This window comes from Mustelus asterias, unplaced genomic scaffold (genome assembly GCF_964213995.1).
Source record: "Mustelus asterias unplaced genomic scaffold, sMusAst1.hap1.1 HAP1_SCAFFOLD_221, whole genome shotgun sequence".
In the NCBI taxonomy this organism is placed as follows: Eukaryota; Metazoa; Chordata; class Chondrichthyes; order Carcharhiniformes; family Triakidae; genus Mustelus; species Mustelus asterias.
The window spans coordinates 636,969-661,168 of record NW_027590205.1 but is presented as its reverse complement, the minus strand read 5'-3'; the positions used below and the strand labels follow the sequence as shown (position 1 = coordinate 661,168).

General features: G+C 45.8%; 1 protein-coding gene across 1 annotated transcript in view; it reads right to left on the bottom strand.

Moving 5' to 3' along the window:
• The window catches only part of LOC144485819 (uncharacterized), a 124,193-nt gene that overhangs the window by 8,426 nt on the left and 91,567 nt on the right, over positions 1-24,200 (bottom strand). Inside the window, 4 exon segments of the mRNA XM_078203899.1 lie at positions 1,914-2,002; positions 2,275-2,769; positions 7,565-7,661; positions 17,003-17,288. Of these exon segments, the coding sequence (XP_078060025.1) occupies positions 1,914-2,002; positions 2,275-2,769; positions 7,565-7,661; positions 17,003-17,288 (967 nt within the window).

Below are 24,200 nucleotides of genomic sequence, written 5' to 3'. Positions count from 1 at the left end.
AGTGATGATACAAAGATTTCTCTCAAGGCCCCAGCAATTTCCTCCCTTGCCTCTCTCAGTATTCTGGGGTAAATCCCATCAGGCCCTGGGGACTTGTCTATCTTAATGTTTCTCAAGAACCCCAATACCTCCTCCTTTTTGATCTCAACATGACTCAAACTATCCACACACCCTTTCCCAGACTCATCATCCACCAAGTCCTTGTCTTTGATGAATACAGACGCAAAGTACTCATTTAATACATCGCCATTTCCTCTGGCTCCACGCAGATTCCCTCCACTGTCCTTGAGTGGGCCAACCCTCTCCCTGTTGCTCTTTATATATGTATAAAAAGCCTTGGGATTTTCCTTAATCCTGCTGCCCAATGCTTTCTCGTGACCCCTTTTAGCCCTTAGACTGAGGTGAAAGGACTGAGGGGATGGTTGCTAAATTTGCTAATGGCATAAAGATAGGTAGGAAAGTTGTGAAGACGACATAAGGAGACTACAAAAATGTATATTTTTATTTCTTGATTGTGTTTCTTCATTTTTCTTCCTCCCTCCCACTCTTTCTCCCTACTTTATTCCCCTTCCCTGACCTTTTCTCCCTCTTTGCTAAATCTTACCTCGTCCCATTCATTCCATCCACCACGCCGCCCCCCCCCCCCCCCCCCCCCGACTCCCAAACATGTTCATTTTAGCTTCTCTGTCTTTTGGCCATTCAAACCCTTTATTCTCTCTGTGGACAGCTATGAGCAGTCTTTTCCCCTGGTTTCTGTGGCTATGATTCATTTTTAATTCCCTCACCCGGCAGTATAAACATCTCCCACTTTCTCTGCCTTTTAGCTTTAACAAAGGGCCGTCTGGACTTGAAACGTCAGCTCTTTCCTCTCCTTACAGATGCTGCCAGACCTGCTGAGATTTTCCAGCATCTTCTCTTTTTGGTTACAAAAATATATAGATATGTTAAGACCGGGGCAAAGATCTTCCAAATGGAATATAATGTGGCAAAAAGTCAAATCATCCATTTTGGCAGGAAGAATAAAAAGAGAAGCTTATCATTTAAATGGTGTGAGATTGCAGAGCTGGGATTGCAGAGGGATCTGGGTGTCCCAGTGCATGAATCACACAAGGCCGGTATACAGGTTCAGCAGGGAATTGGGAAAGCTAATGGAATGTTGCTGTTTATTGCGAAGGGAATTGAATAAAAAAGTAGGGAGATTATGCTTCAGTTATACAGGATATTGGTGAAACCATCTGGAGTACTGTGTACAGTATGGCTCTCATTTAGGAAAGATGTAAACACATTGGAAACAGCTCAGAGAAGGTTTACTGGACTAATACCTGAAATGGCTGGTTTGTCGAATGAGGAATGATTGGACAGGCTAGGCTTGTATCGACTGGAGTTTAGAAGAGTAAGACAAATAACAGGAGAACGTCTTCCTCTCAGAGGGTCTGAATGTCTGGAACTCTCTTTCTCAAAGGGCAGTGGATGCAGAGTCTCTGAATCTTTTGAAGGCAGAGCTGGATAGATTCTTAATAAGCAAGGGGGTGAAAGTTTATCGGGGGGTCGGCGGGAATGTGAAGTTGAGGTTACAATCAGATCAGCTGTGCACGTATTGAATGGTGGAGCAGGCTCGAGGGACGTACCCCTGTTCTGAATGTGCATATTCATCTGTTATCACATCCTGTACAATAGATTGGAGCATTTTCCCTCCGGCTGATGTCAGGCTGATGGGTCTGTGGTTCCCCGTTTTCTCTCTCCCTCCTTAAACAGTGGGGTTTCATTTACCACCTTCCAATCTGCAGCAACCATTCCACAATCTATAGAATTTGGAAAGATGACCACCAATGTATCCACTATCTCCACAGCCACCTCTTCCAACACTCTGGGATGTAGATCAGCAGCTTTTTGGGGATTTATTCACTTCCAACCCCATTAATTTCTCCAGTGCTACTTTTTCACTGATACTAATCTCTTTCAGTTCCTCATGCTCACTACTCCCTCTGCGTGCTTTGCGAGCCTTCCAAACATAATTGCGAACAAAATATCTTTAAACTACCGAACACCCTTTCACTCTGTGATCCTTGAGAAATCCAAAGCCAGATATTCGCAACAAGGTTAAAAGATTATCAGCCACTGGAGGCAAAGTTGTGAGACCGGCCAGTCCAGCAGAAAGAAACCCTCCAATTCTCCCCAGTGACCAACTATGAGAATGAACAAAATGCAGTCCTGGATGTAATTGAGAGCAGAAACAATAACAGCAGAATCCAACCCCTGGAATCACATGTGAACTCGCTGGTGTCTCCGCAGGTTGGATAACTGAGTGAATCCTTTCCCACACTGAGAGCAGGTGAATGGTCTCTCCTTGGTGTGAACTCGCTGGTGTGTCTGAAGAGTGGATAACTGAGCAAATCCCTTCTCGCACTGAGGGCAGGTGAACGGCCTCTCCCCAGTGTGAAACCGTTGGTGTGTCTTCAGATGGGATAACTGAGTGAACCCATTCCCACATTGAGAGCAGGTAAACGGCCTCTCCCTAGTGTGAACTCGCTGGTGTGTCCGCAGGCTGGATGACTGACTGAATCCCTTCCCACACTGAGAGCAGATGAATGGTCTCTCCTCATTGTGAACTCGCTGGTGTGTCTGCAGGGCGGATGACTGAGTGAATCTCTTCCCACAATGAAAGCAGATGAATGGCTTTTCCTCATTGTGAACTCTCTGGTGTGTCTGCAGGGTGGATAATCGACTGAATCCATTCCCACACTGAGAACAGGTGAACGGTCTCTCCCCAGTGTGACTGCGTCGATGAGTTTCCAGGTGAGAAGGGTATCTAAATCCCTTCCCACAGTCCCCACATTTCCACCGTTTCTCCATGGTGCAGGTGTCCTTGTGACTCTCCAGGTCGGACAATCAGTTGAAACCTCATCCATACACAGAACACGGGTACAGTCTCTCCCCGCTGTGAATGCTGCGATGTTCTTTCAGGCTGTGCAACTGAAGCGTTTTCCACACGCAATGCACTGGAACACTCTCACTCTGGTGTGTGTGTCTCGGTGCTTTTCCAGTCACACTGATGTTTAAAATCTCCTGAAGCAGACAGAACAGAAAAACATTTCTCCTTCTAGATTCAAAGGCCGATGATATTCAGGTCCCGTTGAATTGAGTGACTCTGTCAGATGTTGATGTGACGTTTGGTTTAAGATTTCTGTCTGTAAATCCTCACCTTCTGATAGCCTGTAAAAGGAATTTACAAAAGCCATCACTGTCAATACAGAATCGAAATTCAGAACAGACAATTCTCGTTTCTATGGAACATTCTTTCCTCTCTCGTTCCCCAAAAGCTGTGAATCTCCATTCCACACACTCTCCCTCCATTCTCACTCTGCTGTATCTAATATTCACCCTCTCAATTCTCCTGAAGGGGCTGATTGAGGCTGATTGACAGATCCATGCTCACTGCTTCCTGTCCTGGACACAGAGAGCTGAAAATCTCCATGCAGACTGCCAGACAGTCTCGAGAGTCATAGAGGTTTACAGCATGGAAACAGGCCCTTCGCCCCAATTTGTCCATGCCGCCTTTTTTTATAACCCCTAAGCTAGTCCCAATTGCCCGCATTTGGCCCATATCCTTCTATACCCATCTTACCCATGTAACTGTCTAAATGCTTTTTAAAAATCAAAATTGTACCCGCCTCTACTACTACCTCTGGCAGCTTGTTCAAGACACTCACCATTCTCTGTATGAAAAAATTGCCCCTCTCACCTTAAACCTATGCCCTCTAGTTTTAGACTTCCCTACTTTGGGAAAAGATATTGACTATCTAGCTGATCTATGCCCCTCATTATTTTATAGACCTCTATAAGATCACCCCTAAGCCTCCGACACTCCAGACAAAAAAGTTCCAGTCTATCCAGCCTCTCCTTATAACTCAAACCGTCAAGTCCCAGTAGCATCCTAATAATTATTTTCTGCACTCTTTCTGGTTTAATAATATCCTTTCTATAATAGGGTGACCAGAACTGTACACAGCATTCCAGGTGTGGCCTTACCAATGTTTTGTACAACTTCAACAAGACATCCCAACTCCTGTATTCAATGTTCTGACCAATGAAACCAAGCACGCTGAATGCCTTCTTCACCACTCACAAAGCCATGCTGACTGTCCCTAATCAGTCATTGCATCTCTAAATGCCTGTAGATCCTGTCTCTCAAAATACCTTCCAACAACTTACCCACCACAGATGTGAGGCTCACTGGCCTGCAGTTCCCAGGCTTTTCCCTGCAGCCCTTTTCAAACAAAGGCACAACATTTGCCACCCTCCAGTCTTCAGGCACCTCACCTGTGACTATCGATGATACAAATATCTCTGCTATGACTGAACTAAAAATATATTTAATGGATAGGATGGCTCCAGTTGGTTAAGATACAGGGGGTTGTGATTAATTATGATCTTGAACTTGTGCCGTGGGGGTAGTCAAGCAGAAATGATCAATAATTTCTAAATGAGATTAGATGGGTGCTGCAGGGTTACAGAATGGGACCCACTCCAGACTGACAGAATTGCGTGACAGAGGATTTATAGTTTACTTTTGATAATTTATTAGTTCGTGTCACAAGCATGCTTACATTAACACTGCATGAACTCACTGTGAAAATCACAAAAAAACTGAAAAACTATGAAGTTACAGTGAGAGTCAGCATGGACTCGAGTTATCCAATGGACTCCTTCTGTGCTGGAATGACTCTATGACTGGAAAATCTGATTTCCACTCCATCGGACGAAGGAGCAGCGCTCCGAAAGCTAATGGTATTTGCTACCAAATAAACCTGTTGGACTTTAACCTGGTGTTGTTAAAACTGTTACTGTGTTTACCCCAGTCCAACGCTGGCATCTCCACATCATGACCACATAATAACACCAGAGACATTCTCTGCTCAAGTTTAGCTTCTGCTCAACTTTAAAAAAGTAAGAGGCAATTTAATTTAAACCTTCAAGATTCTGAAAGGTCTTGGATGTGGAGAGGATGTTTACTCTTATGGGAGAATCTGGGGGTCACTGTTTAAAAAACAGTGCTGCCCATTGAAGACAGAGCTGAGAAGGTTTTATTTCATTCAGAGTCTTGAATCTTCGGAAGACCCTTCCTCAAAAGTAGTAGAGTCTGATTTCAATAAGGAATTAGATACATTTCTTGGGGATCAAGGGATACGGGGGGTGGGGGTGGGGGGAGGCGGGATTACGATATTGAATTTGATGATCAGCCATGACCATAATGAACGGCGGAGCAGGCTCGAAGGGCCGAATAGCCTCCTCCCTACTTCTATTTTCTAGTATGTTTCTATGTAAACATGAGGAGCCTGGGGCTGAAGTGTAACCAAATTCTTTGCCACCGCTTCAGGCAACTTCTCACACTGAAACATAGAATCTAGAAGTGGGGGTAGGTCATTCAGCCCTTCGAGCTTGCTCCACCATTCATTATGGTCATGGTTGATCATCAAATTCAATATCCTAATCCCCCCCACCCCACTCCCGTTCCCCCATATCCCTTGATCTATATTCTGTGGCAGTGAATTCCACACATTCATCACCCTCTGGGTGAAGAAATTTCTCCTCACCTCAGTTCTAAAAGGTTTACCCCTTATCCTCAAGCTATGCCCCGGGTTCTGGACTCCCCCCACCATTGGGAACATTCTTCCTGTATCTACCCTGTCCAACCGTGTTAGAATTTTTAAGTTTCTATGAGATCCCCTCTCTCTCTTCCAAACTCCAGTGAGTATAATCTTAACCGATTTAGTTTCTCCTCATATGACTGACTTGCCATCCCAGGAATCAGCCTGGTAAACCTTCGCTGCACTCCCTCTATAACAAGGACATCCTTCCTCAGATAAGGACACCAAAACTGTACACAATACTCCAGGTGTGGCCTCACCAACGCCCTATACAACTGCAGCAAAACATCCCTATCCCTATACTCAAATCCTCTTGCTATGAAGGCCTACATATCATTTGCCTTCTTTACTGCCTACTGTACCTGCACGCTTACTTTCAGCGACTGATGCACGAGGAATCAAACATCTTGTTGAGTATACACCTCCCTCAATTTACACCTATTCAAGTAATAATCTGTCTTCCTATTATTGCTACCAAAGTGGATAATCTCACATTTATCCACATTATACTGCATCTGCAATGCTGATGCCCACACACTCAGCCAGTCCCAATCACGCTAAAGCATCTCTGCAGCCTCCTCACAGCTCACCCTCCCACCCAACTTGGTATTATCTGCAAACTTGGAGATAATACATTCCGTTCCCTCTTCCAAATCATTAATATATAATGTGAAGAGTTGGGGTCCAAGCACAGATCCCTGACAAACCCCACGAGTCACTGACTGCCATTCAGAAAAAGACTCATTTATGCCAACTCTTCGCTTCTTATCTGCTAACCAGCTTTCTATCCATCTCAAGACATTACCTGCAATCCCATGTCCTTTAACGTTACATAGCAGTCTGTTATGTGAGACCTTGTCGAAAGCCTTCTGAAAGTCTAAATAAACCACATCCACTGGTTTTCCTCGGTCAACTCTACTACTTACATCCTTACAAAATTCCAATAGATTCGTCAAGCATGATTTCCCTTTTGTAAATCCATGCTGTCTTTGTCTGATTATACCACTGCCTTCCAAATGCCGAGTTGTGAAATCCTTGATAATAGACACCAGCAACTTCCCCAATACCAATGTTAGGCTCACTGGTCTATAGTTCCCTGTTTTCTCTCTCCCTCCCTTTTTGAATAGTGGGTTTACATTAGCTACCCTCCAATCTGTCGGAACTATTACCGATTCCAAAGAATTTGGGAAAATAACCACCAATGTATCTACTATTTCCAGGACCACTTCCTGAGATACTCTGGGATGAAGCTTATCTGGACCTGGAGATTTATCCACCTTCAATCCCATCAATTTCCCCAAAAACTTCTCAACTGATGCTGATTTCCTTCAGCCCCTGACTAAAACATGTTTCTTTCAGCACTTCTGGTACATTATTCACGTCTTCCTTTGTGAAGACTGAAGCAAAGTACAAATTTAATTCCTCAGCCATTTCTTTATTCCCCGTTATGAATTCTCCTGTTTCTAACATTCGTTTTTGTCAAACTTTTTCTCTTTACATATCTATAGAAACTTTTACAGTCAGTTTTTATGTTCCCTGCTTGCTTCCTTTCATACTCCATTTTTCCCTTCTTAATCAATCCCTTGGTCCTCCTTTGCTGAATTTTAAACTGCTCCCAATCCTCGGATCTATTGCTTTTTCTTGCCAATTTGAATGCTTCTTCCTTGAATCTGATTCTATCTCTAATTTCCCTTGTAAGCCATGGCTTGGCCACAATTCCCTTACCACTCTTGCGCCAAACAGGAATAAACAACTTCTGGAGTATATACATGACCCATGGATTCCTCGAGGCTGCAAACATTAGCTGCCGCCTGGGAGTGGGTGAAGCTGTTGAGAACCTGTTACTCAGTCTGCTGTGCTATCCGGTCACTAGGACCCAGTCGGGAGCAGAAAACGCTGAAGCCCCACCCACTCACTGTTGCGTCACCAAGACACCAGCGCATTCGCTCCGCTCCCTGCTGAATCAAGATGGCGGCTGTTAACCTCGCCTCGTCTCGGGAAAAAGACCTGAAGCTGTAAACACGGAACCTGCGGGTTACTTTTAGAGGTTTGAGACCTTCACCAGATATTTAGAAACCCTCTCCGTCCATCTGCTGGTTCCAATCCTCCCTCCATGTATCCGCATCCTAACCGGTTGCTGATGAGACAGAGGAACGTCCTTCTCCATTGCCATCGTCCACGCTACGCATGCGTCAAACACTGCTTCACTGCGCATGCACAACTCTCCCGTGCTGTGGATAGGGGACATTCCCCACCGCGAGGAATGGTGGGTAAAACGCACGCCATCGAAACTCCTCATTTGTGAACAGTAGCTTTTTCTGCTGCGATGTGAAAATTAGGGATAGGGGTGCAGTTAATAAAATTAGGAATCAAATTGTACTGTAATCGAAGTGCTCAAGACATCCATTATCCACCAGGAAGTAGGGGAATGGAAATTCTCGACCAAAGTATCTGAAATTGATACATAATGAGGGGGAAGTCAATCCGTATCTTTAATGAACATCAACACGCAAAAATGGAACTTGACGACTTTTAAACAGCTCGCCCTCTTGACATAGAAGTGTCATAATGGGAAATGTGTGTGATGGATAGAGCTGTTTCTGGGGCACAGGAGATTGTGGGATCCACGGCCCCATTAAACAGCAGCTATTGGTATGTGTTTTATTAGAGGAGCATCAGTGACTGCAAACATTAACTCTATTTCTGTCTCTATAGATGCTGTCTAACCTGATGAGTATTTCCAACGTTTTCTCTTTTCATTTCAGATTTCCAGCAGCTGCAGTGTTTTGATTTTGTTTAGTAAGGAAGTTAAAACTAGAGGACACAGCCTCAAAATAAAGGGGGGTCGGTTTAAGACAGAGTTGAGGAGGAACTTCTTCTCCCAGAGGGTGGTGAATCTCTGGAATTCTCTGCCCACTGAGGTGGTGGAGGCTACCTCGCTGAATATGTTTAAAGCGCGGATGGATGGATTCCTGATCGGTAAGGGAATTAAGGGTTATGGGGATCAGGCGGGTAAGTGGTACTGATCCACGTCAGATCAGCCATGATCTTATTGAATGGCGGGGCAGGCTCGAGGGGCTAGATGGCCTACTCCTGCTCCTATTTCTTATGTTCTTAGTTGAAGGCGTTGCTCATGGAACTGAATCTAGAAACAAACGGACCATTTAAAGCTGTGTTTCAAGTAAGGAAAAAGTAGTTATGTCGGGTATTTTTGTAAAATTTACATTTAGAAAAATTTCATATTAATAACTGGAACATGGACATTACTGGAATTACCAGCAATTGGCTAAACCTCCTTTGACAGCAGCTTCCAAAACTACAAACCTCTTCTCCAATATGGATTAGGGCAGTTTGTGCATGGAAACCCCACTACCTGCATTTACTCTTCAGAATCACACACTATTCTGACTTGGTAGTATATACTGCTCTGCCTTCACAATCACTCGGCCAAAATCCTAAAACTTATTTCTGAGCAACATAGTACAGTGGCACAGGGTAGCACAGTGGTCAGCACTGCTGTTTCACAGCACCAGGGACCCGGGTTCGATTCCAGCTTTGGGTGACTGTGTGGAGTTTGCACGTTCTCTCTGTGACTGCATGAGTTTCCTTTAGGTGCTCCGGTTTCCTCCCACACCCCAAAGGTGTGCAGGTTAGGTGGATTGACCAGGCTAAATTGCCCCTTAAATGCAGGAGGTTATAGGTTACCTCACGATTACAAGTTGTTTTGAGATTGAAAGCGACATTTGGAGGTGATAGTTATCCTGCATCCTTTGAGTTGGTGAAGGTTGTGGTTTGGCAGGTTCTGTCAAAGTTCTTGTCCAGTTGCAGATGTATAAAGTCCTTACCGTTCATTCCCTCCCTGTTTCATCTCTATCTTTCTCCTCCCATTAAGGTTGAATTCTTGTGTAGATCTGGACTGGGTGGCAGGTTTCCTGCATTGAAGGACATTAGCAAACCATTTGAGTTTTTAATCACAATCCAGCAGCTTTCGTGGTCACTTTTTCCTTGTGCCGGCTCCACAAATTACCGGATTCATTCAGCTCAATTTCACAACCTACCTTTGTGTTTATCACTGTTTTTTTCTCCTTTTTGAATTAATTTTACAGCATATTGGAAGAGGATGATTTGTAGGTGGGAAACTCAGATCAAACATCACATCAGGATCTGACAGACACCCAACTCATCAGGGCCTGAACATCATCGACTTCTGAACATGGAATCAAAAAGCACCGTTCACAATGGGGAGAAGGTGTTTACATGTTCTGTGTGTGGACGAGGTTTCAGTCGCTCATCAAACCTGTCAAAACACAAGTGCTGTCCCACTGGGGAGAAACCGTGGAAATGTGGAGACTGTGGGAAGGGATTTGATTACCCATCTGAATTACATATTCATCACCGCAGTCACACTGGGGAGAGGCCATTCACTTGCTCTGTGTGTCAGAAAGGATTCACTAAATCATCCCACCTTCTAAGACACCGGCGTGTTCACACTGGGGAGAGACCATTCACCTGCTCCGTCTGTGGGAAAGACTTCACAAACTCATCCCACCTCCTGTCACACCTTCGTATCCACAGTGAGGAGAGACCTTTCCAATGTTCTGACTGTGAGAAAAACTATAAACGGAAAAATGATCTGTTGAACCACAAACACACTCACACTGGGGAGAGACTGTTCCCCTGCTCCGTGTGTGGGAAGGGATTTACCCGTTCATTCGACCTACTGACACACCAACTTGTTCATACTGATAAGAGACTGTTTAAATGTCCTGACTGTGAGAAGTGCTTTAAAAGCCAGACGGATCTGCTGATGCACCAACTCACTCACACCAGGGAGAGACCCTTCACCTGCTTTTTCTGTGGGAAAGGCTTCACTTGGATGTCCAACCTACTTAATCACCAGCGAGTTCACACTGGGGAGAGGCCGTTCATCTGCTCAGTGTGTGGGAAGGGATTCACTCAGTCATCCACCCTGCTGACACACCAGCGAGTTCACACCAGGGAGAGGCCATTTCCGTGCTCAGTGTGTGGAAAGAGATTCAGTCGTTCATCCACACAGCTTAGGCACCAGCGAGTTCACAAGTAACTAGAACATAGAACATAGAACAGTACAGCACAGAACAGGCCCTTCGGCCCACGATGTTGTGCCGACCTTCATCTGAAACCAAGATCAAGCTATCCCACTCCCTACCATCCTGGTGTGCTCCATGTGCCTATCCAATAACCGCTTAAATGTTCCTAAAGTGTCTGACTCCACTATCACTGCAGGCAGTCCATTCCACACCCCAACCACTCTCTGCGTGAAGAACCTACCTCTGATATCCTTCCTATATCTCCCACCATGAACCCTATAGTTATGCCCCCTTGTAATAGCTCCATCCACCCGAGGAAATAGTCTTTGAACGTTCACTCTATCTATCCCCTTCATCATTTTATAAACCTCTATTAAGTCTCCCCTCAATCTCCTCCGCTCCAGAGAGAACAGCCCCAGCTCCCTCAACCTTTCCTCATAAGACCGACACTCCAAACCAGGCAGCATCCTGGTAAATCTCCTCTGCACTCTTTCCAGCGCTTCCACATCCTTCTTATAGTGAGGTGACCAGAACTGCATGCAATATTCCAAATGCGGTCTCACCAAGGTCCTGTACAGTTGCAGCATAACCCCACGGCTCTTAAACTCCAACCCCCTGTTAATAAAAGCTAACACACTATATGCCTTCTTCACAGCTCTATCCACTTGAGTGGCAACCTTTAGAGATCTGTGGATATGAACCCCAAGATCTCTCTGTTCCTCCACAGTCTTCAGAACCCTACCTTTGACCCTGTAATCCACATTTAAATTTGTCCTACCAAAATGAATCACCTCACATTTATCAGGGTTAAACTCCATTTGCCATTTTTCAGCCCAGCTTTGCATCCTATCTATGTCTCTTTGCAGCCTACAACACCCCTCCACCTCATCCACTACTCCACCAATCTTGGTGTCATCAGCAAATTTACTGATCCACCCTTCAGCCCCCTCCTCTAAGTCATTAATAAAAATCACAAAGAGCAGAGGACCAAGCACCGATCCCTGCGGCACTCCGCTAGCAACCTGCCTCCAGTCCGAAAATTTTCCATCCACCACCACCCTCTGTCTTCGATCAGATAGCCAGTTACCTATCCAATCGGCCAACTTTCCCTCTATCCCACACCTCCTTACTTTCATCATAAGCCGACCATGGGGGACCTTATCAAACGCCTTACTAAAATCCATGTATATGACATCAACCGCCCTACCTTCATCAACACACCTAGTTACCTCCTCAAAAAATTCTATCAAATTTGTGAGGCACGATTTGCCCTTCACAAATCCGTGCTGAATATCCCGGATTAATCCGCATCTTTCTAAATGGTCGTAAATCCCATCCCTAAGGACCTTTTCCATCAATTCCATTAGTGACAAAAACGGTTGATGAAGGAAGGGCCGTGGATGTCGTCTATATGGATTTCAGTAAGGCATTTGACAAAGTCCCACATGGCAGGTTGGTTAAGAAGGTTAAGGCTCATGGGATACAAGGAGAAGTGGCTCGATGGGTGGAGAACTGGCTTGGCCATAGGAGACAGAGGGTAGTGGTCGAAGGGTCTTTTTCCGGCTGGAGGTCTGTGACCAGTGGTGTTCCGCAGGGCTCTGTACTGGGACCTCTGCTATTTGTGATATATATAAATGATTTGGAAGAAGGTGTAACTGGTGTAATCAGCAAGTTTGCGGATGACACAAAGATGGCTGGAATTGCGGATAGCGAAGAGCATTGTCGGGCAATACAGCAGGATATAGATAGGCTGGAAAATTGGGCGGAGAGGTGGCAGATGGAATTTAATCCGGATAAATGCGAAGTGATGCATTTTGGAAGAAATAATGTAGGGAGGAGTTATGCAATAAATGGCAGAGTCATCAGGAGTATAGAAACACAGAGGGACCTAGGTGTGCAAGTCCACAAATCCTTGAAGGTGGCAACACAGGTGGAGAAGGTGGTGAAGAAGGCATATGGTATGCTTGCCTTTATAGGACGGGGTATAGAGTATAAAAGCTGGAGTCTGATGATGCAGCTGTATAGAACGCTGGTTAGGCCGCATTTGGAGTACTGCGTCCAGTTCTGGTCGCCGCACTACCAGAAGGACGTGGAGGCATTGGAGAGAGTGCAGAGAAGGTTTACCAGGATGTTGCCTGGTATGGAGGGTCTTAGCTATGAGGAGAGATTGGGTAGACTGGGGTTGTTCTCCTTGGAAAGACGGAGAATGAGGGGAGATCTAATAGAGGTATACAAGATTATGAAGGGTATAGATAGGGTGAACAGTGGGAAGCTTTTTCCCAGGTCGGAGGTGACGATCACGAGGGGTCACGGGCTCAAGCTGAGAGGGGCGAAGTATAACTCAGACATCAGAGGGACGTTTTTTACACAGAGGGTGGTGGGGGCCTGGAATGTGCTGCCAAGTAGGGTGGTGGAGGCAGGCACGCTGACATCGTTTAAGACTTACCTGGATAGTCACATGAGCAGCCTGGGAATGGAGGGATACAAACGATTGGTCTAGTTGGACCAAGGAGCGGCACAGGCTTGGAGGGCCGAAGGGCCTGTTTCCTGTGCTGTACTGTTCTTTGTTCTTTGTTCTTTGTAATTTACCAACCACCGAAGTCAGACTAACCGGTCTATAATTACCAGGGTCATTTCTATTCCCTTTCTTAAACAGAGGAACAACATTTGCCACTCTCCAGTCCTCTGGCACCATCCCCGTGGACAGTGAGGACCCAAAGATCAAAGCCAAAGGCTCTGCAATCTCATCCCTCGCCTCCCAAAGAATCCTAGGATACATTTCATCAGGCCCAGGGGACTTATCGACCTTCAGTTTATTCAAAACTGCCAAGACATCCTCCCTCCGAACATCTATTTCCTCCAGCCTATTAGCCTGTAACACCTTCTCTTCCTCAAAAACATGGCCCCTCTCCTTGGTGAACACTGAAGAAAAGTATTCATTCATCACCTCGCCTATCTCTACTGATTCCATACACAAGTTCCCACCACTGTCCTTGACCGGCCCTAACCTCACCCTGGTCATTCTTTTATTCCTCACATAAGAGTAAAAAGCCTTGGGGTTTTCCTTGATCCGACCCGCCAAGGACTTCTCATGTCCCCTCCTTGCTCTCCTCAGCCCCTTTTTCAGCTCATTCCTTGCTAACTTGTAACCCTCAATCGAGCCATCTGAACCTTGTTTCCTCATCCCTACATAAGCTTCCCTCTTCCTTTTCACAAGACATTCCACCTCTTTTGTGAACCACGGTTCCCTCACTCGGCCATTTCCTCCCTGCCTGACAGGGACATACCTATCAAGGACACCCAGTATTTGTTCCTTGAAAAAGTTCCACTTTTCATCAGTGCCTTTCCCTGACAGTTTCTGTTCCCATCTTATGCCCCCTAATTCTTGCCTAATCGCATCATGAGTAACTGAAGGGATTGGATTTCGAATCTGCTGTTAATGACATCCAGGACTGAACCATGTTCATTCTGACAGTTGGAGTTTGTTGCTGCTGATATTAATAAGCATGAAAGCTGGTGTGTGCAGTGATGTTGTTTGTAAATGTTGATTAAATCAGCTTTGATTCAAACACAGTGTTTTGGATTTCTCCAATAATAAGAGGAGAATGATTGATCTCCTGTTTTTGACAGTGCCATTATTTGGGCCTTTTCTTGCTCAAGATTATTTCTGTTCTCTGATTCATCTTCTCCCGGATTAAACTCTGAACTTTCATCAATCCTATCAATCTATTGAAGACATTGGGTGCTTGGTGAAACCCACCTGATGTTGGTGTCATTGCCTTTCGGAAGATTTCCCAGTTTTCTGAAATTCCATCGTGGTTCTGGTGTTGATGTAATGATGGGAGTTTCAGTTCCAATGCTGATGATGTGGGGTCTGTGCTGACAGAAACACAGAATCCTCACAGTGCAGAAAGACACCATTCAGCCCATTGAGTCTGTCCTGGGTCTCTGAAAGGGCATTATACCCAGTCCTACTTCCCTGCCTTATTCCCGTAACATTGCACATTCTTTCTTTTCAGATAGCAATCTAATTTTCTTTTCAATACCTCAATAGAACCTGCCTCCACGACCTCCTCAGTGAATTTGTTCCAGACTCCAACCAACCTCTGAGTGAAACATTTTTACTCACATCACTCTTACTCCTTGGCTAAATACTTTGAATCTGTGCCCTAGTTCTTGGTGCTCTCTTGAGTGGGAACAGTTTCTGACTATTTACTCTGTCCATACTCATTGCTCAACCCTAATTGCCCTTGAACTGAATGGCTTGCTGGACCATTTAAAGACCCACATTGCTATAGATCTGGAGTCACATGTGGAACATACCGGGAAAGGGTGGCAGATTTCCTTCCCGAAAGGACATGAGTTTTTTATAACAATCGGCAATGGTTTCATTAAAAGTTTATTTCCGGATTTTTTTGTTATTGAATTCAAATTCCACCGTCTGCCATGGTGGGAATTGAACCTAGGTCCCCAGAACATGACTTTGGGTTTCTGGATTACTTGGATTTGGTGTCTGGGTGTAAGTGGTCTCTGGATTTGGTGTCTGGGTTTAAGTGTTTGGATTTACTACTATTTACTGTCTATTCATGTCTCAGTGGAAACATTCTGTCCATATCTACCTGTCCATCCCATTTGAAGACCTGTATCCGAAGAATCATAGAATCCCTACAGTGTAGAAGGAGGCCATTCAGCCCATCGAGTCTGTGCTGACTCTGCAATAGGGCATCTTACCCAGGCCCACCGCCAGCAACTCCACACGTTTACCCCACTAATCCTCTAACCTGCACATCTTTTGACTGTGGGACGAAAGCAGAGCACCTGGAGAAAACCCCTGAAGTCACAGGTGGAATGTGCAAACTCCACACAGACAGTGAGGCAGCAGTGCTAACCACTGTACCACCCTGTAGAGATGAACCTTTCTTTAGTTTGAGATTGCCGTGTGTAAATCCTCCTCTTCTAACCCCCTGTAAAAGGAGTTTCCGAAATCCATCCAGGATAGAAATTCACAACATTCTCTCCTCCTGCTCCAGGTTTGTCACCGGGATAATTCCCCTTGTGTCCATTCAGTAACTTCTCATTTGGGATTTGCAGTTTACACAACAGGTTTCCAGAGAATCTCTATCCACCCACCAAATCCATTCCTCCCGCCATCCCACCTTTTACCCATCGTGGATCCGAGAGAGAAATGTCTGTTCATAGTCATGGCTGACACTGCGGATGCTCCAAACACAGAATAGAACCAGGCCTGCCCACTGCTCTCCTGTGCTGTGGAAAGGGGATACTCTCAACCATTGGGAATGCTGGGTTAAAAACACCACCACTGATGGTCCCAATTAAATGGTGACAGAACCCAGAGGAAGATGCAGGTTCAGAGCTCAGACAATGAGGAACTTTAGAAGCAGTATTTTTCTGGTGGGCTGTTGGAAGTAGTAGAGGTAATTCATTGGATGTTCTCAATCCTAAAGAAGCTCTATGAGCTGCTTACACTTGTTATTGGAAGTGAGGATGGAGGAAAGAGGGAATGGGCAGAGATTCTCAAAAACTCCTAACATATTGGAGATATCAAAAAGATTGACACTCAGCTTAACATAAAGCTGATTTATTTAACTTTTAACCAGAAGATTAAAAACATACAACTGGCCTGGAGTTTATCATCAGCAGTAGAAACAGACCCCAAAGAATGCGATTTAGTGCTGGTTGTGATTAAAAGTAAAATACAATCAATGTAGTTATTTCTGAAATCACTGGATCTCAGCGGATGGGACGAATGAGTGACTCTCTTCCCACATTCAGAGGGAGTGAACATTCTCTCCTCAGTGTCAATGCACTGGTGTACAGTGGGAAGAGGTTACCTGAACTCAGACCAAAAATGACAACACTTGAATTGTCTCTAGTCAGTGTGGATTTGTTGATGGGACAGCAGTTCCCTGGAACTTTTGTTGCACTTTCCGCAGTTCAGTCTCATCAGTGTGGATCTGCTGGTGCGTTAGCAGGTGGGATGAATTAATGAATCCCTTTCCACACTCAGGGCAGGTGAATGGTCTCTTCCCAGTGTGAATCCACTGGTGTGTCAGCAGAGTGGACTTCTGAGCAAATCCCTTCCCACACTCTTTGCAGGTGAGTGGCCTCTCCCCAGTGTGAATCCACTGGTGGACAGTGAGGTCAGATGATTGTGTGAACCCAGTCCCACAATGAGAGCACCTGAACGGTCTCATGTCAGTGTGAACATGTTGATGGTGCTTCAGTTCCCAGAAGTTTTGCAGCACTTCACACAGTCTGTGTATTTAAAAGGTGTGAACTGGTTGGTGTCTCAACAGATGTGATGAATGAGTGAATCCCTTCCCACATTCAGTGCAGGTGAACGGCCTCTCCCCAGTGTGAACGAGCTGGTGTCTCAGCAGGTTGGTTGAATTCACGAAGCTCTTCCCACACTCGGTGCAGGTAAATGGCCTCTCCCCAGTGTGAACGCACTGATGAGTTTCCAGTATAACTGAGTAACTGAATCCCTTCCCACAGTCCTCACATTTCCACAGTTTCTCCATGCTGTGGGTGTCCTGTGTCTCTCCAGGTTCTATAATCAGATGAAGCCTCATCCACACACACACAACACACGGACGCTTTCTCCCCACTGTGAATGGTACTTTCTCCTTCCATGTTTACAACACAATGATTTCAGGTTTGGATAAATTGAGTGACTCCATCAGATTCTGATGCGATGTTTAGTTTGAGTTTTCCAACTGCAAATCCTTCCTTCCAATTGCCCTGTGAAATTATTTCAAAACAGAGAAAAGGGAATGAGAGACAAGCCGCAAAATCAGGCTGTGAAATCGAGCTGAACAAATTTGGTAATTTGTTGGGCAGATACGAGAAAAATGTGACCATGAAAACTGACATTGTTGTGAAAAACTTAACTGGTTCACTGGTATGGGAACCTACCACCTTTTCTGGACTGACACCAGGCTCTTCTCTCTGGGAGGGGAGGGAGAGGGTGAGAAGTGGAGCGACATGGGGTGACGGGAGGGAATTTTACTTACTTACAAATAAACCAACCTCCAGCACCGAGGAGGACCAGGGTAGTAGGTGTATGTGAACATCATCCCTCCAAAATTCCCTTCAAGTCACACATCACCCTGACTTATCTGACATCTTGCACTGGATGAACAGAAATTCCCTCCATTTAGCAGCATAGAGTTTTACAGCATAGAAAGAGGCCCTTTGGCCCATCATGTCTGTGCCGGCCAGCAAGCACCTATCTATTCTAATCCCATTTCCAGTAATTGGTTCATAACCTTGAGTGCTATGGTGTTTCGCCTGCTCATCTAAATGCTTCTTATATAATGTGAGGATTCTTGCCTCTACCACCCTTTCAGACAGAGAGTTCCAGATTCCTACCACCCTCTGAGTGAAAGGTTATTCCTCCATTCCACTCTAAACCTCCTGCCCCTTAACTTAAATCTATCTCCCTGGTTATTGACCCCTCTACTAAAGGGGAAAAGTTCCTTTCAATTTACCTGATTTATATTCCTCATAATCTTGTACACCTCAGTCAGGTCACCCCTCAGCCTTCTCTGCTCTAAGGAAAACAACCTCAGCCTAACCAGCCACTCTTCATAGTTGAAATGGTCCAGCCCAGGCAACATCCTGGTGAATCTCCTCTGCTCCCTTTCTGATGCAATCGCATCCTTCCTCTAGTGTTCCAAACAGAACAGCACACAGGACTCGAGTTATGAGTAACAAGTGTTTATACAGCTCCAACATAACCACCTTATCTACCTGTCCTGCTGGCTTCAGGGATAATTGGGAATGCTCCCCAATGTCCCTCTGGTCCTTTATATTCCCTGGCCTTGTCCTCCCAAAATTCATCACTTCATACTTTTCAGGGTTAAGTTCCATTTGCCACTGTTCTGCCCGTCTGACCAGCCTGTCTGTATCACCCTGCAATCCAAGGTTGTCCTCCTCGCTATTTACCACACCACCAATGACAATCTGTTCAATTCTATCACACACCCATCCCTGCTTTCTGTACCTACATTGTCCTTCCACACAGTGAACACAGATGCAAAATACTCCTTTAATGCTTCAAATACATCTTCCGGCTCCACACCCAGGTTGCCGAATGGGCAATTAATTCCTAACCTACCAACCACTCTTTCCCTGATTACCCTCTTGCCCTTAAAATATTTATAAAGCATCTTGTGATTTCTTTCCTTCTCTGCCACCGCTCTGCCTCATCAATAAGACATTGGGACTCAGAGGGTTGATGCAGTTTGATGGACAAGTTGTCTCCATTCTGAACAATGGGGAACCCGCTCCTCCCAGTCATTGACAATATTGCCCCCTACAAAGATGGCGATCACCCATGCGCACTGCCGCACATTGCCCCCAATAAAGATGGAGGTCGTTAACGCGTGGGCCGATCTCAGGGATCTTTGACCCGCTCGATGCAAATGGGGTAATTGGAGAATTTTGGGGGGAGTTTACAGATCGCACAACCGGTTTCTGAAGCCTTCCCGTCCACTCGCCGGTTCCATCGTACCCACCGATCGGCGATTTTCCGCTGACAAATTACGGATCCGAAGCAGGAAGCCTTTGCCGTCGCCATTACCCGCAATGCGCATGCGTCAGTTGGAGCCCCTTTTTCACCCTGATTGGTTGGAGGACCAACCCCCCCACCCACCACCCCCACCGCGTCATCCAGACCCGCCCCTCGTATTGGTCCGGAGCCGCTGTCAATCACCCTCCCCGGGGCATCACGATCTGGCACATGCGCAGTCCGGTCTGGCTGATCATGCGGGACACTCTGTCTGAATGTGGAGCATGCGCAATTCCTTTGTTCGCCTCGGGAGCGAGAGTCCTTTGTCCCGGAGAAGCGGAGTCAGCGTTAGGCGGTGGCTGGGAGGATTTGGAAACACTTTGTGGATCCGCAAACCCTTCAGAATCATTGTCAGCTCCCTGGTTTGCAGCTGCGGGGCTTCTCCCTCCCTCCCTCCCTCCCGGGAACAGGCCCAGGTTAACGGCCCCATCCTGGCTCAGCCACTGGAGGATGGTTCACATCAGAGGATGGGGGAGGGGGACAATAAATAAGAGGTTACACTTTGGCCTCAAATCAATGAGGACTCTGATCTCTGGGAAGGAAGGAAACCCTGGGAGGTGGGCGGGGAGGATTCACAAACACCCGCTGGAGTCCCCAACACCCCCAGTAAAAAGCTGCAGCTCCCAGCAGTGACCAGGAGAGAAAATAATTGATTGATTTTATTTTGACTCTGTACAAAAGAACTGAACCCAGCCAGAATAGAGAGTGGGAGAAAAGATTTGTGAAGATATTTCACACTGGGTTTGCCAGGCTGACCAACTCTCTCTGAGAAAATGAAAGGACATTCTTCACGAGTCTGTTAGAGCAGGTGAGCAGTATTGTGTGCGGTGCTGCTGGAACTGTGTGGGTGGGCATGGGCTGGTTGGCAGCCAGAACAGTTGGAAGAGGGTGCTGCACAGATCCATCTTATGGGTGAAACAGCACCCATACGCCATGCAGCCTGGCACACTGGACTCAAACATGGGACAATCAATGAAATATGAGATGGTTGTTCAATGTGGGAGTTGGTTGCAGGACAGGGAGGTGGGAAAGTGTTCAGGATGAGGATTTACTGCTTTACAGGAACAAGTGAGGAAACGATGTTCCACAGAAAGTAGAAATGTCTGTTCTGAATTTCTATCTTGTATTGATAGTGATGATGTTTCTAAACTCCTTTGACAGGATATTTGAAATATACACACATTAAATCATCCAACCTGGAGAGACACGAGGACATCTACACCATAGAGAACCCATGGGAATGTGGGGACTGTGGGAAGGAATTCAGTTCTCCATCCCAGCTGGAAGCTCATCAGTGCAGCCACACTGGGAAGAGTCTGTTCATCTGCACCGTGTGTGGGAAGAGTTTTAGTCGAATGTTCAACCTTCACACTCACCAGCGACTTCACACTGGGGAGCAGCCATTCACCTGCTCTGTGTGTATGAAGGGATTCAGCAGTTCATCTCACCTGCTGAAACACAAGCGTGCTCACACTGGGGAAAGGCCTTTCACCTGCTCCGTGTGTGGGAAGGGATTCACTAACTCATCTGATCTCCTGATACACCAGCGAGTTCACACCGGGGAGAGGCCGTTCACCTGCTCCATATGTGGGAACAGATTCACTCAGTCACAAAACCTAATGAGACACCAGCGAGTTCACAAGTCTTCTGGAGGCAGATTCCCCAGTTATTGAACAGGTAATCACATCCTGCACTGACCCATGTTCATTCTGATAGCTATGGTGTGTTTCTGCTGCTGTTAATAACTGCTGTAACCAGCTTGAGTTAACAATTCAGATATTTGTTCAAGTTCAGATAGACTAATGGATCAACCAGGGTCTAATTGAATAACAGAGCAGACTTGAAGGGCCGAACAATCTATTCCATTTCCTGAGTAGTCTGTCCACAGGACTCTCCTACTCTTTAACTCTGCTCCATCGCTGGTTCCTGGTGAAGTGTCTTCTCCCCAGTTCACCCATCACTTTCCATTCATCAGCTGGTGTTTGAGCCCAAGTTTATTGGGAACAGGAGGAAATCATTTATCCCCCTCGAGCCTGTTCTCTTATTGACTGGGGTCACGGCTGATCTGTGACCAAACTCCATTTACCCAGATATTGTTTTAATCCTGACTTCCCCAATCTGTTACAATGTGATTTAAAACTAACTTTCATTTATATCAGACCTTTAATGTAGGAGAGTGTCCCAAGGTTAATCTCAGAAACATCAACTGACAGAATCAGACAGAACGTAAGGACAGTAGTGGGAACTTGTGTATGGAGTCAGTAGAGATAGGCGAGGTGATGAATGAATACTTTTCTTCAGTGTTCACCAAGGAGAGGGGCCATGTTTTTGAGGAAGAGAAGGTGTTGCAGGCTAATAGGCTGGAGGAAACAGATGTTCGGAGGGAGGATGTCCTGGCAGTTTTGAATAAACTGAAGGTCGATAAGTCCCCTGGGCCTGATGAAATATATCCTAGGATTCTTTGGGAGGCAAGGGATGAGATTGCAGAGCCTTTGGCTTTGATCTTTGGATCCTCGCTGTCCACGGGGCTGGTGCCAGAGGACTGGAGAATGGCGAATGTTGTTCCTCTGTTTAAGAAAGGGAATAGAAATGACCCTGGTAATTATAGACCGGTTAGTCTTACTTCAGTGGTTGGTAAATTGATGGAAAAGGTCCTTAGAGATGGGATTTACGACCATTTAGAAAGATGCGGATTAATCCGGGATAATCAGCATGGATTCGTGAAGGGCAAGTTGTGCCTCACAAATTTGATAGAATTTTTTGAAGAGGTAACTAAGTGTGTTGATGAAGGTAGGGCAGTTGATGTCAATACATGGATTTTAGTAAGGCGTTTGATAAGGTCCCCCATGGGCGGCTTATGATGAAAGTGAGGAGGTGTGGGATAGAGGGAAAGTTGGCCGATTGGATAGGTAACTGGCTGTCTGATCGAAGACAGAGGGTGGTGGTCGATGGAAAATTTTTGGATTGGAGGCAGGTTGCTAGTGGAGTGCCGCAGGGATCAGTGCTTGGTCCTCTGCTCTTTGTGATTTTTATTAATAACTTGGAGGAGGGGGCTGAAGGGTGGATCAGTAAATTTGCTGATGACACCAAGATTGGTGGAGTAGTGGATGAGGTGGAGGGCTGTTGTAGGCTGCAAAGAGACATAGATAGGATGCAAAGCTGGGCTGAAAAATGGCAAATGGAGTTTAACCCTGATAAATGTGAGGTGATTCATTTTGGTAGGACAAATTTAAATGTGGATTACAGGGTCAAAGGTAGGGTTCTGAAGACTGTGGAGGAACAGAGAGATCTTGGGGTCCATATCCACAGATCTCTAAAGGTTGCCAGTCAAGTGGATAGAGCTGTGAAGAAGGCCTATAGTGTGTTAGCTTTTATTAACAGGGGGTTGGAGTTTAAGAGCCGTGGGGTTATGCTGCAACTGTACAGGACCTTGGTGAGACCACATTTGGAGTATTGTGTGCAGTTCTGGTCACCTCACTATAGGAAGGATGTGGAAGCGCTGGAGAGAGTGAGGAGATTTACCAGGATGCTGCCTGGTTTGGAGGGTAGGTCTTATGAGGAAAGGTTGCGGGAGCTAGGGCTGTTCTCTCTGGAGCGGAGGAGGCTGAGGGAAGACTTAATAGAGGTTTATAAAATGATGAAGGGGATAGATAGAGTGAACGTTCAAAGACTATTTCCTCGGGTGGATGGAGCTATTACAAGGGGGCATAACTATAGGGTTCGTGGTGGGAGATACAGGAAGGATATCAGAGGTAGGTTCTTTACGCACAGAGTGGTTGGGGTGTGGAATGGACTGCCTGCAGTGATAGTGGAGTCAGACACTTTAGGAACATTTAAGCGGTTATTGGATAGGCACATGGAGCACACCAGGATGATAGGGAGTGGGATAGCTTGATCTTGGTTTCAGATAAAGCTCGGCACAACATCGTGGGCCGAAGGGCCTGTTCTGTGCTGTACTGTTCTATGTTCTCTAACACTGAGGAACACTATAGGAAGGATGTGATTGCACGAGAAAGAGTGCAGAGGAGGGTCACCAGCATGTTGCCTGGGCTGGAGTGTTGGGAAGGCGACTTATTATCTAAATGGGGAGAGACTTCGGGGTGCTCCAGTGCAGAAGGATCTGGGTGTCCTCATTCACCAGTCACAGGAAACCAGCATGCAGGAACAGCAGATTGTAAAGAAAGTGAATGGAATGTTGGCATTTATAGCTAAAGGATTAGAATATAAATGTAAGGAACTATACAAGGCATTGGTGAGGCCGCACCTGGAGTATTGTGCATAGTTTTGGTCCCTTTATTTGAGGAAAGATGTCGTGGCTTTGGAGGCAGTTCAGAGGAGGTTCACGAGATCGATTCCAGAGATTTCGGGTTTGTCGTATGAAGAGATATAGGCCTATACTCTCTGGAATTTAGAAGAATGAGGGGAGATCAAATTGAGGTGTACAAGATGATAAAAGGTCTGGATAAAGTAGACGTGGAGTGGATGCTTCCTCTTGTGGGGCATTCTAGGATGAGAGCTCATAGTCTTTAGGATAAGGGGCAGCAAATTTAAAACAGAGTTGAGGAGAAACTACTTCTCCCAAAGGGTTGTGAATCTGGAATTCGCTGCCCCGAAGTGCGTTGGATGCTGGGACAGTGAGTAAATTTAAGGAGGAGTTAGACAGATTTTTAACTGGTTATGGGGAGAAGGCAGGAAAATGGGAATGAGGAGCATATCAGCCATGGTCGAATGGCAGAGCAGACTCGATGGGCCGAATGCCCTAATTCTGCTCCAATATCTTATGAACTTAACACAGCCTTAAATGTATTAAATGACCAAGCCTCCTACTTACTGGAGAAGGGATTTCCAAAGACTAATGATCTTCATAAAGAATACGTTTCTCCTCATGGT